This window comes from Prunus avium, chromosome 1 (genome assembly GCF_965620075.1).
Source record: "Prunus avium chromosome 1, drPruAviu1.hap1.1, whole genome shotgun sequence".
Lineage (NCBI taxonomy): Eukaryota > Viridiplantae > Streptophyta > Magnoliopsida > Rosales > Rosaceae > Prunus > Prunus avium.
Window position 1 is genome coordinate 47,127,600 of NC_142284.1, and position 13,485 is coordinate 47,141,084.

General features: G+C 38.2%; 2 protein-coding genes across 3 annotated transcripts; both read right to left on the reverse strand.

Annotated features, from left to right (window-relative positions):
• Positions 1-313: 313 nt before the first annotated feature.
• On the reverse strand, positions 314-5,425 carry LOC110771087 (Zinc finger C-x8-C-x5-C-x3-H type family protein). 2 transcript variants are annotated; one of them, XM_088250465.1, is made up of 5 exons: positions 5,007-5,425; positions 3,103-3,240; positions 1,703-1,912; positions 1,449-1,573; positions 314-1,361 (listed from the first exon to the last, which is right to left on the reverse strand). In XM_088250465.1, exons 1-5 carry the CDS (start codon positions 5,064-5,066, stop codon positions 431-433), a joined length of 1,464 nt encoding a protein of 487 aa, XP_088106591.1. In that variant the 5' UTR covers positions 5,067-5,425; the 3' UTR covers positions 314-430. The 2 variants fall into 2 exon arrangements, with proteins under 2 accessions (XP_088106591.1, XP_021831019.1); XM_021975327.2 differs by lacking the exon at positions 3,103-3,240 and having other exon boundaries at positions 5,007-5,422.
• Positions 5,426-6,360: 935 nt separating this feature from the next.
• On the reverse strand, positions 6,361-11,184 carry IQD32 (IQ-domain 32). The gene is made up of 6 exons (XM_021975318.2): positions 10,872-11,184; positions 9,762-10,136; positions 9,474-9,677; positions 8,697-8,777; positions 6,964-8,593; positions 6,361-6,784 (listed from the first exon to the last, which is right to left on the reverse strand). Exons 1-6 carry the CDS (start codon positions 10,950-10,952, stop codon positions 6,765-6,767), a joined length of 2,391 nt encoding a protein of 796 aa, XP_021831010.2. The 5' UTR covers positions 10,953-11,184; the 3' UTR covers positions 6,361-6,764.
• Positions 11,185-13,485: the final 2,301 nt, after the last annotated feature.

A 13,485-nucleotide genomic window follows, 5' to 3' on the forward strand; every position in this document is an offset into this window, starting at 1 on the left:
CTTTATTAGAGAGGTGGAGTCCACCAATATAATGGAACCCATCTTTATTAAAGAATGTGATATAAAATTATAGTAAACCTAGCATTTTCCGGTATAAAAATATGATAAACTTACGTATATAACTTACGGATAAAGTGGGCCAAATAGAAGAGAGAAGAATACAAATAGTATTATAAAACGAAATCAAAAGGCAGGCGTAAAAATATAACCATTTCGATATAGGAACGCAAATGAAGAAAGAAGTTGCCGCAATTGATTATGACATGATGTAGGCTTCCACTCAGAAGAAACTCTTTATGCTCCAAGATCAGGGTGAGTAAATATAACAATAAAATTAAACAAATTTTGACAAAACCAAGCTCAGAGAGAATTTTGAGCCACACAGAAGGGGCTCTCCATTTGAAAAATGTACATACAGGAAGGAGCTAGGTTAACTGCTAATCTCCCTATCCATTTTCATTCTCTTTGTACTGTGCACCTCCGGCACACTACTACTACCCCGTGGCTGGAACGACGCATCATGCTGGTATGCACAATTCGCTCCATGGCGGCATCCCCTTGAACTATTGAAGTATATGCATGGCTTCATTATCTTAGGTTTTGAATCTCTTGATTTGTAGCCATTATTGGATTCCTGGTTTATAGCTGAATGGTCGCTATGACGGTTACCAAATGGTGGAAAGCTGTCATGCCTGTCTCCTCCATGTTGCTGAATCAAGCTTTTATAATAGTTGATGTCCTTTGCTGGTGGAGGTCCAACAGCAGGTGGAGAAGGAACTGAAATTGCTGCATGGGGCGGTGGTCGTGCATCAGGAAAACGTCCCATTCCAGCAACATTTGGTTGAGGGTAGAAATGTCCGCTTGATAGAGCAGTCGATGAAGGTGCACTGCTGCTTTCTGTCCGGTTAATGTGAACAGGAGGTGGATCTGCTATGGACATTTGTGGTGGCCTTGTCATTGGCTGTGGATCTGTAACCAATTTCTCAATCATTTTTGGGTTGCTAAGAATCTTAATGAGCAATTCATGGTCAATCATATTTCCATGCTCATTGCTATTCACAATTGCACCAAAGGCGGCAGAGGCAGCAGCTACAACATCCGGTTCTACACCAACAGGAATTCCAGCTACTGGCTTATTTGAAGTAGGGTGGTTTCTATTGTTCGGTACAACGCTTTGAGATGGAGCTGCAATTCCCTGAACCGATAGAAAGGACTGTGAGCTTGTGTGAATGTTAAACGGTGCCATGGATGCAGATGATATGTCAACTCCTACATCTTCATCTTCAATGGAAGTGATAGGTATCACAGGAGGTTCCACGTCATTATGACCAGAGTCTTCAACATCTGCCAAAACAGAGGGGCTGTATGGAGAAAAGGGTAAAAATGTTCAGTTCAGGAGTGGGTGAAACCCAAGAGCAAAGTTGTAGAAAGCAAAGTAAGTGTCGAACTTTAGAGGAATGGCAGATGGGCGTGGATAAACTGCTTCCAGTACTCTTATCTCTCTCTGATTTTGAATCTCCACCTCTTTGCTTTCTTCCCCACAAACCACTTGCCAAGTGAAGTTCAGCACAACCTGTGAAAATTTAGCATTATTGAAAACAAAATTTTATGCACCAAAATTTCAAACTGAATCTTCAATGCCATAAGTTCAGCCCAACGTAAATTAGTCAAGATTAAAATCTAAACCAAAAGATTAATTTACCCTAGGAGGGCTTCTCCATTTGATTAGGGGAATTTGAGACACGTTAATCTGCAGCTGATTTCCCGAATACGCTCCCTCAAATCCAGGGGGCAGAATGTCATCCGAGCCTGTGCCAGATGAATGTGACAGCCATGATGCCTTTGCTTGGAGGTGATCCTGAGCACTCAACCCAACTTGTGAAGGAGATTCCTCCAACAGAAACAGCTTGACCTGTTTAACAGAGAGGCATCAGTACAATAACCATTTACACTGATAGTGACATATCATCATGCTTGATCATCATTTTTTACAAACTCCTTCCGAATACTGAGCATATATACACAGGGAAACTTCAGAAATCTTTTGCCTAACGTCTCATTTATTTTAAATTTATAATAGCACTGAAATCTTAAATATCAGAGAAAATCGACTAATAACATGAGTGCATATCAGTGCATTCATTACTCCCATTCCCATCTTATATATTTCAACAAACACAGATTTAGGATGGAAGATTTTGCAAAACTAATATTAGGCCAATGATATACACACTCCATTTCAGATTTAGGAAACAAGAGAAGACCAACAAATTTTGATGCACTCTAATATAAGAAAGTTCAACAAACAATCAAACAACAACTTAGCAGTAAAGAAGTGGAAGACACATTGCCGTAAGCCCCTCTGTTGAACAGGTCAAAGTTACTGTCTAGACAGTTTCAAATAGAAACTGTTAATGCTGTGTCAAAGTGATAGGGATCCTCTCTGAATGTAGTTTGATGGTTCGTGAGTGATGTTTGACTAAATCATTTACTTGAAGGTTGAACCCCAACCCCAACTACCAAAAAAGACAAAGGAAAAAAAAAGGAAAAAGGAGCAACAAGCAATCTTTTCGTCCCAATCTCTAGACAATTGGTTTAGATCCCCATCTTTTCTAAGGAAGACAGTTCATTGCATCTTCATTTCTCTCATGACATTTAGTCTCTCTGGACAGAAACCAAAAACAAAAATCTGCATGCCCAGTTCCTTGCCAACATAATGCAGATATTCCATGGCCAAGCATAGGGCTCACACCAGACTACTTTTGAAAACCTCCCCTCCATGATATAAATACAATAGTAGATGAGCTAGAGGTCTCTTCAAAAAGGTAAATATTAGATGGTGATCCAGTTAAGGAAAAAGAGAAATGGACATGCTGAGAGAGGATTGACACTTTTCAAACCAGGTTTTTGAGACTCTTTTTTGCATATTGGCAATGCTGAAGATTATATCCTATGTCCAAGCTATTTCCTTTTAAGTCTCAAGCCAGACCCTGCACCTCTCAATTACAACATCACATAACTAAGGGCTGTACACAAAAACTTGTATCCTCTCAAGGTTACAGATGCATACATATCACACACTCTAGGAGGTGATATTCATACTAATTGGATGGCCAACCAAGACCCCAACGACGTTTTGCTTTGGAAATTTTGCCTGTCCCAGCAGAGAATGTGGAAGTAATCCTTTATGATTTGGCCCTCCCACCTTGGAAGTGGCTCAAGTCTTGGGCTTATTCTCCTCTTCAAACAAAAAGAAAAGGAGCAACTTTAGAAGGAAAGAGATAACAAAGCACGCACTTCTGAGTTGCTTAACTCCATTCTGATGCAAAGGCACATTAAACTTTTGTAAGAATAGAACCAAAGAAATTTTAAACATAAATAACCTAATGATTCAACCTTTCCCAAACACAAGATCCTTTTCTAAATTATGACACTCGCAAGCATTTAACAGCAATGTAAAAAAAAACATAAAACAAACTAGAAAACACCAAATAAAAAGTAAATTTTATGACACCAAGACAATCCATTAACGGACACAACTACAGCACAGACTACCAAGGCAAATAATTCAAAAAGAGAAATGCAGAAGTGTTCACAGTATTTTAATGCATTCCAATCACAAAGAGCTTGACAAAAAGTATGACATCGGGATACCCACAAGAAAATCAGGTTAATGCCACTTCCAATAAAAACTAAACCATAGAATCAATAAGGCTATTAAAAAACAAAGTAAAGCAAAAAAGTACACACCATGACCAGGTTTACGATAATCTTCATGCCATTAAGCTCCAACATTATGAAACTACAAATCATATTCTATTATATGGTATTGTCACTACTTTAACCGCATATCATCCTGCCATTTTATTGTTCTAGTAGAACTCGTTCTTGTAAAACCTTTCAACAGGGAATGAGAACACTTCTCCAGTGATCAGTTACCACCAGTGCAGAATAACCTTATATAGTTCCTGAAAGCTGCTTCAAACTTTTAATTTGTGATTTTTGCATTCATGTATCTTGATTTTAATCCTCATTTCATATTCACTTCTTTTTAAATTAGAGAAAGGGCCACTATCTTCAAGAAGTCTTCAGAGATAGTTTCACTGCTGTTATTTTGCAGATAAGAATGCATTTGTATCTAACCTCACGTATAGTTAGATTCTTCTTCAAGAGTTGCTAAAATTTCAAACCTTCAAGTCACTTTTTTCTCAAAGAATGATTGATAGCTGCAACAATCTAGTGACTAAGATCAATGTTCATTCTTCCTCTAAAGATATGTTAAGTGATCCAATTCATTTTAGCACTGTGCCAATTGATTAATTCATCGACACAACCCCAAATTTAAGACAATAAGCTTTATGGAAAGATAGAAAGGAGATCAAGTGAAAAGGGCTAACCTTGTTTCATCACCTCAAGTTCTCCTTTTTATGAATATATTTATAAGCTTAAAAAATAAGCATATACTAACTCTTAATGATACAGGCTACATATTCGAACATTAATCTATTTTGCTTTATATTGATTGGCTACCGAACACAAAAGTAATTGCTTCAAGGAAAAAAATACCACTAGAACAATTCATTCAAAATTTGTAGTTTGCATATCATTTGAAACCAGTTCCAGTTCTAGTATTTCAGAAAAGGCTTTCCTTTTTTATATTTCTTTGTCATATGACATCGAGAGTATAGACTGAACAATATCAAATGAATGAAAGTATAGACTGGACCATTTGAAATGATGCAATGTGTTCCAGAAAATCCTGAAATCAGAGGCCGGACCCATATCAAAAATTCAATATCTATGCTTCAGAGTAACATGATAAACCAAAGTGCGGAAAAGGGAAGAATACATCATAGCAAACCAATTAATATAAATACATATTAAACAAAAAGGCACGATTTTTAGAAGTTCAGTTCACATAGATGATTTGTTGGGTTCATTTTCCATTTAGCAAACACAAACTACTGAATGGATTATTAGATTTGGTCACTGAATGCAATTTTTACCTGACAAAGATTAACATCTGAAGCCCAAGAAACCCTTTTGAGTTTGTGCGATCCCCGCATATTAAATAAAATATCAAGAAACCTTCTTTTCCTGCCTCGATTCCCAGTATTAGTTACGGGTTCAAATTGAGCAATCAATTTGGGTCCGATCAAAAGGTAAACCACTACTGCTCTCAGATTCGAAACCCTAGTCTTACTGTGTGGTCACAGCCTCAAAGCCCTTTTATGACTTAACCCTAACCTAACCTAACCTAACCTAATTGTGCAGGTTTTAGGACGAGATCCCAATTGCAGCGACTCTGTGTTCACGAACGCTGATCGCAATCTCTACGATGCCACAAAGTAATCAAAATGAAACCCTATAATCCCTCTGGTTTTGGCCTTCGCCGTTTTTCTATATATCTCTCCTTTTATTATCCTCATTTTATTTTATTTTTTTTGGGGTTATTTTACCACTTTTCGGTTTTTGTTATTTAAATGAGCGCGTGGAGTTGCGGATATTTCTGTCTGTTGCGAACATGCCTCTCACGCGCTGATAATGCGAAGTGGGGTTTTTTGTATCTTCTTTTAAACTAGGTTTCGGGTGGGCTAAGATTTTTTGACCACAGCCTTGAGTACGAGAATGATGCTTTGCAGTTGCAGTGTTGGTGTTGTACTCGTACGACAAGGAGAAGCAGAGCCCGCCCCGCAAGACAGAAACTAGAAGAAACAAGGGAAGCTAGCTCGGCCCAAAACGGTCCCAAGAAATCCAAATTTTATAAATTGGGAGAGCTACATTACTTTGGCAGGCTTGCTCAAGCAAATTTTATTCATTCACCACCTAGTATATGCATCCGCCTATATAAACAAACACGTGCAAACTCATCAATCTTTGTGTTCCCTTACTGAAAAATAAATTGGATTGGATTATAAACTAGGATTGAATCGCATTGGATTACTCTATGCTAAATGATGATGCGAGTGGAGCTACCCGTATCGTATCATACGGTACAATACGTATCAAGTCCCCAACAAATATAAATTTCATAATGGTCCACCAGCCAGCAGAAGCAATTAGGGGGTAAAATTAAATTTCTGGGAGAACAATTAAATCGGGTGGGATAAGGAAATTCATAGGTCTTCGTAAAGCTTTTTGTTCTTACATAGTTCACAAAATGTTATTGACTTTTGTAACCTCAATTCAATAGATTTAAGCGATTTGCTTTTGACAAAATTCTACAATGAGTTTGATAGACCGTTATTGAGTTAACGGTTTCACGACGTTAACAATATTTCTCTCAATTCCACCTAGGATATGTGTAGAAATGGATTTGGAAAATCGTGATAATATTCCGAAATAATGCAAACAAAGAAATAAAGAAAATTCAGTTTTATTACAATAACACCACACCTGGCAAAAAGCTTTCAAAAGCTTTTACCTTATACTTGCCTCAAACTTTGGATAACCAAGCCAAAGCATCTGTACTAGACCCAAATAATATCACACGCAGATTATACCATTTGGAAGAAGTTACAGAAAACAATTATAGCAGCAAAAAAAAAATGTACATGAAAAAGTCGCTCACTTTCTTATATTTATAGAAAGAAAAAAAAAACCCCAATAACTAGAGTGGGTTAACTAAGTTGCTATCGAAGTGGAAAAAAGCTAGTTACAATCTTAAGTAGCTACCAGTCATGTAATCAACAGACTCCAAATTTCCTGTTAAGAACTGGTCATCTGCCACCGTTGTCTTTGAGATGTCTGATTCCTTCAACTCTTCACCTGTTCCATTTTCTCTCTGAAAGAAACAAAACTCAAGGTGAGAAATCATGTAGGAGTGCAAAAGACTCTACCTAACATGGAATTATTGCCAACTACTCTGACAAAAGTAATTCTATACGTTACGGACAATTTTGTTGACAGAAAATAGGCATGCTAAGGATGCACAAACTGTTATCATCGGAAAAGCATGCATACCATTTCCCTTTGCACCCTGCTGTGCTTGAGACATTGACCGCTGGATGCGCGGAGACCCCTGCCTTCCATTTGCACCAGGTAAGGAATGTCGTTTCTTGATGTAAATGTCTCTGTCTTGCACATCTGGACTTGATCTAGGGGAGGTATTTGCTTGAAGCTTTGCTCTAGCAGATTCTGTTGCTTGCATGAAATGTGGGATAGAACTATTACTGCTGCTATCTCTTGGTTCTTGATCACCGTGTTCCACAGGTCGGGCTGAACCAAATGAATTTCGTCTCTTCCCATTTTTCTGATCTTTACTTGATCCAGAATCATGATTTGGATTAGAGGGAGATTTCTTTCCTGCAGACCCAGACCTACGTTTTTGGTTGGAGCCACTCTTATCAGCTTTACTCCTTTTAGCTTTCACTGATATCAGACTAGAAGGTGTCCCTTGGGATTCTGGAACAGTTAAATGACTTCTTGGAGAAGCTTCTGGGGATGACCCATATGCTTGAATACCAGCATCAGTGTTCTGTTCTCTCTGCAGATCAGACGTTCTCTCTGGCTCAGACTCTATTTTTGGGGACTCCATAGCAACCACAGAATTTATGGGCTCACCATTAACAACATCAAGTTTTTCTGGCTGATCCAAGACTGGGTCAGATAAGTTGGAGAATGGGATAGTGGGCACATCTCTGGCTTGGACATCTACATCAGTGTTAGGATTGCAAATCCCATCAACTGAAACTTTGGTTTCATGTTCATGCTCCATAGCTCCAACATCAGATCTATCAGGTGAATCAAGAGTGGAAGAAATAGAGATTTCAGTGCCACACTCAGATCCACCAACTTGAACCCTTGATCCATGGATGACTGGATTTTCTGCCACGCTGAGTTCCTTTGCCCTGACTTCAGTATCCACCCCAGCTGAGAATGTGTCCCTCTGTAAATCAACTGCAGCATCATCTTGATGGGATGGACTGATCGATCTACCTGAATTGGTTGTTGTACTCAGCACTTCAAATTTCGACTGAGCAGCAACAAATGCAGGATTACTCAACTTCCTGGATCCAAATACAGATTTCTTCCCTTCAGTTTCTAGTTGTTCTGAGGCTAATCTTTTCATAGAACGTTTAGGTTGTTCAAATTCCATTCCAGGCTTCCCAGATAAAGACTTGAGCTCCATTTGAGAATCTGCATCTGGTTGCATACTTTGATTTGGGAGAAAACTTATCTCTGCTGAGATCTCTTTCACATCAGATGTACTGGGGTTCTCCACCCGAGGCTGCTCAATAGTACCTCGTACAGAATAAGAGGTAGAATGGCTTGCCTGAAAGTTCAAGTTTTCAGCATCGTAGATAATCAGATTCTCTTCACTTTCGGATGGCAAAATCGATTCGTTGATGCTAGACTTTGAGTCTGATATCTCACAAAGAACATCATCTTGAATTTTAGATTCCAGAGGGGACTCAGAATTTTCTTCCTTTTCTCTTTCCTGTTGCTCTATTTCTGGCACTACTTTTTTTGACTCTGGAGTATCAACTGATGAGACTGATGACCACCTCTCCAGCCATTTCCAAGAAGAATCGGTCTTAGAAGAATCGCACTTGACATGAATAGGTTTGGTCTTCGGTGATGATTCCAACAACTTTAATTTCAAAAAAGATCAGTTTAGTTCAGATATTCGAATGAAAGATAAATTAAACTGCACTGCAGTTACAAAACACAGGACAGAAAGTTGTCTAGTATACCTGGCGGGCAAACCTATTGCTAAGTAGCTTTTCAATTGAAGTGTAAGTCATATTTGATTTGGCTACCAAATTTTCCTTCTCCTGAAACATGAAAAATGTTCAGGAAGATTTGTCAGGAACAATTAACAACACTAATAAGTTGTCTCAAAGAACATTTCCACAGCCATTGTGACAGAAACCACTGATAATAGCAATAAAAAATTAAGTTATGAACACAATTGCAAAAATAAACCAATGCAAGTCCTGGTAAAATATCATACACCAAGGCAAAACTTTAACATTCAAATGCGATTAAACTAACCTCCCAATGCCAAAGAACTTTTAAAACAATGCTTCATTATATAATGAGCTGAGCTTTTCTTGTAGTTCACATAACTAGTTATGACTTTCTTTGAGAAGGTGAATACAACATTTGATCTGGTAGAGATCTATCTCAAATGGTGCCTGGACGTATGAATTGTGTACAATACAGTAGCATCTCAAAGTGATAAACTAACCATGACCTTTCCTTCAAAAGTTGAATCAACATGAGTTTTTGGAAGAAAGGCTATCTCCATCTCAAATGGTGCCTAGACATTTGGATTACATAACATGACAAATTATGCACTGCTGTTATTTGGAGTTGTTCCTATTGGCTTGACCATCGTTGACAGAGGTGTTAGCCACCATACAAACTACCATCAAACTATTATGAACAAGATTACTGAAGGCAAGAATAGATTTGGATAATGACCCTTTAGAGATCAGATTATACTAATTTTAGTTGAGTAGCATTACCAATATCTTAGAATTATGGTTATCCTTCTCATGCTCCCCACCTCGATGCAGCTGACGAGCATGGCGAGCACGAACAAAAGCTTGCATTTTCACAAGGGCTTGGACACATCGTAGAGTTCCCACAGCATGCCTACGGACCAAATGCCCACGAACAGCAGCTTGCAGCTTAACGACATTCTTAAGCTCCAGAAATGCTCTCTGAGCCTGGCAAATATTTCAATGAAAACATTAGTTGGAATGCTACTAACTAGAAACTCAAAATTCATGTCTATCCAAAAGAGAAATTACCAATAATCCTCTGACAGCAGTCTGGACAACAATAACAACAGACTCATCCAGTTTGCACTCAACTGCACTTTGATCTTCTGCGGTATTTTCAGTTTCTGATACTTTCACTTCAGTCTCGGATACTTTTGGTTCAGTCTCAGATACTTTTGGGTTCTCAGGAGTTAACAACTGGGGTTTCACGTCACTGCAATGTATTACAGATATTTTCTCTGGCACAGTAGTGCTAGCTGGTGGTTGGAAATTAAGAGTGGCAGATTCTGGGATCTCCTTATGTCCAGAAGCGGGGGTTTCTGTTATCACAGTGTTGCTTAGCACTCGATGCCGTGCAGACCTCTTCCGGAAACTCCATCCACGTTTGTCACTTGAACCCTTGCTCTAGAATGAAATGTAAAGAACATTGATCAATACAGCACACACAAAGAACAAAGTGCTCTTAGAAGCAACTACGTGCATGCAATAAGCATTTTAAATGAATCGCAAGGGAAAAATCTACGCCTATTATCATATATCAGCCAACCATGAGATCAAAAGTTGACAGTTATTAGGAAATGCAGATGGCAGTTATGATCAACCAAATGTTCTTGCATGTTACATGGGTTTCAGAAAATTTACGAATGCATTTAGCCTAATTACATTATATAAGCAAAAGTTACACACTCTTCAAATATAAACCATTTGGTTATCCTTATTTCACTCTTTTCATGATATGAAAATCACATATTAGAAGTATCTCCATTCCTAATCTAATAAGCATGTCCACTCAATGCTAGGATTGTATAGAATAGAAATCCAGTTAAATGCAGATCCTAGATTTGGTCAGATCTTAGTTTAGGAAACTCTTTTATCCTTAGTACAGCTTTTTTTTCTTTTCTGAGCTTCCAAACAGATCATTAGCGGTTTATTAGTAACGCTCCACAGCATCTCATAGGTTCTTTAACCAAATCAACAAAGTAAACAAAACAATCTAATCTCAGCCCTCACAATCACAAATTAAAGAAATGCAAATCAAAAGAGCACAGAAGAACCCAACAAAATTGGACCAACGGAAACAAGCCAAAAATAGAAAGTCAAAGAAAACCAAAATGCAGAAACTGTGAACCAATCAGATACCTCAGGAGCTTCGAGATCGTCTTTGTCCTCTGAATCGTTACCACATGTGATAATTTTGAAGCAAGAGGTAGATTTCCCCATTGTTTTTCACTTCTCACCCACACCCAGACCCCCTCACTTTCTCTCTCTTAAACACACACACACAAACACAAACACAGACACACTCTTTCTCTCAAGAGACAAAACCGCCTATGTTGGTGCGGTGTTGCAAGTTGTGACAAATGAGCTTAAGAACACGGACCTCAACACACTCCTTAAATCCGGCTAAATTCTTATGTGGAGTCCGCCATTTATCAGGTCCGTTGCACAATACGCCTGTCCGTTGAAAGAGGACGAGGTAAACAAATCATTTAAAAAGAAAAAGAAAAAGAAAAACTGTCAGACGTCCAACTTTTAATTATTTTATAATATTTAAAGAAAACTGGAAAATCAAAATATCTTATCCACCAGTCCAGCCGATTGTCACGAGAAATTGCGTTTAGCGGGTAAATGTCGAAGCTAAATCGGATTAGGGAAAAGTTAACGTTAGATTCAGTGCATTTGTTTTTGTGCTAATGACGGTTTTGTTTGTTTACCCGCACTCCTGCTTTGTTACTTGGCCCACCCCTAATTATAGTTTTCTCTATTACAACCCACCTCTAACTATGATAACGATGGGGTAATTTTAGTGCAAGTGTCACAAGTTTATGCAATTTTCTTCAAATAAGGTAGGAAATTAATAATTCGTAAAGAAAAAATCATAGATGTTATTGATCACGTAAGTACAAGTTGGATAAATATGTCATATAAAATTTTAAAAAAGATTCATGTTTGTAGTATGTTTTGTTAGTGTTTAATTCAGATAGAATTCTTTTTGTATTCACATGAGTTAAATCTAAAATCTCTGTTAATTAAGTAAAGACTATACTAAAAATTAATTTGTATAAATAAGCTACTTGCCAGTATAAATTAAACATAAATCAATACTTACTTGGAAGTGGTCCACTCCACTGGTCTCTAATATCATGTGATGTGCCGATAATGTTTCAGTACACCAGAATCCAGATCAGATGAGCTTTGATTAGGCAAATTGCACAAAATTTCGTATGCTTAGAAAATTCAAACCTAACACATGGGCCCGACAAAAATCAGCTTATCACGAGAATAACGTGACGATTGAGAAATAAGAATGATAAATCAGACGGTGGGCTGTGGGTGGGCCCGACAGTGGCTTTCCTGTGAGGATTAGAGAGTAGAAGAAGAAGAATAAATGAAAACGGAGGCTTGTCTTGTATTTGTTTTGTATGTTTTGTTTGACAAATAATGTTGGCCTATTGGGTTCCAGTTCCCATTTCCAACCAGTAAGTAACCACACCACACCAGTGACGAGTCGACCAACAACTATTATTGACAGCTTTTTTTGTCCTCACGTGCCACGTGGTTGTCCACCTAATTGACACGTGTGAGCACATGGGAGTCTGGGTTGCATACTGTATGTATCCATCCACAATGATATTATGCTTTGCCACAAGGCATATGCCATGTTTCAGCAGCTGCGAATGGGTTGCCATTGCCATGAAGCTGTCATGTGCGGCCCCACCAAGGCATTTACTAAGAAAGCTCTTCTCGCTTGCTACCCCTCCGATTTTGGTGGTTGGACGGTTAGACGACCTGCTCTGCTCTGCTCCAACCCAAACGATTCGCCGTACGTTTAAAAAAAAAATTGGATTCCAAAAATGACAGTCTTTGTCGTCCTGTAAAAATTATGTAAAGTTTTAAAAAGCAAATTTGGTAATCCAATCCAAGTGTGATCATTGAAAACAAATCCTAATCCATGCTAAAACACGTAAGATTCAATAATTGTTTATTAGTTGTGTGGTCTCTATCCCCCTTATCTATTTTACCATTGAGATGTACATAAATGGCACCAACCCACTTAAAAATTATTGTTTTTGATGGCTTAACAACGTTTACCCATAAATTAAGATTTAGAGTAAGTCTAGGAGTCGCAATCAGAAAGGCTGAGGCATCATACCCATTTAGGCATTAAACCATCGTTTTAATCTTGGGTGGGGAATTATTTCAGCAATCAGCTTTTGTACCCATTTTTAGGTACAACGGCACATATGACTCTCCACCACGTGGTCCGCTCCTCTCCTCTATTGAGAAAGGCTGGTGGAGCCCTTGGTCACATGGCCGACGGGGATATGATTGAAATTGTTTATAATTATACATATACAGGTCTAGTGGACTGACTGTCGAAGCCATGAGCTTTCCTTCCTTGGGCATGCTTACTGATTGTCTATCTTTTTTTTTTCTTTCTTATACAAGTGATATTAGGAGTGTATGGATAACTACTCTTAATTACTTGAACTACAAGCTCTTTGTGGCCTAACCACGTCTATCGATTTTGGCCTTAGATAATTCACATAGCTTAAAAGAGTGGGATCTTGAGGGTTTCTTGGGTCTCAACTATTCATCATGTGTTTCCTCTTATATGGACATAAAGTTGCAATGATTATGAAATATGGGGCCTGTTAGGCTCGTCTAGCTTTAATCCATGCCCAACAAGCTTTGTAACATATGGAGTGAGTGAGGTCAGTATTTAGTATTCTGCAATAAGTTGAAAGCTATT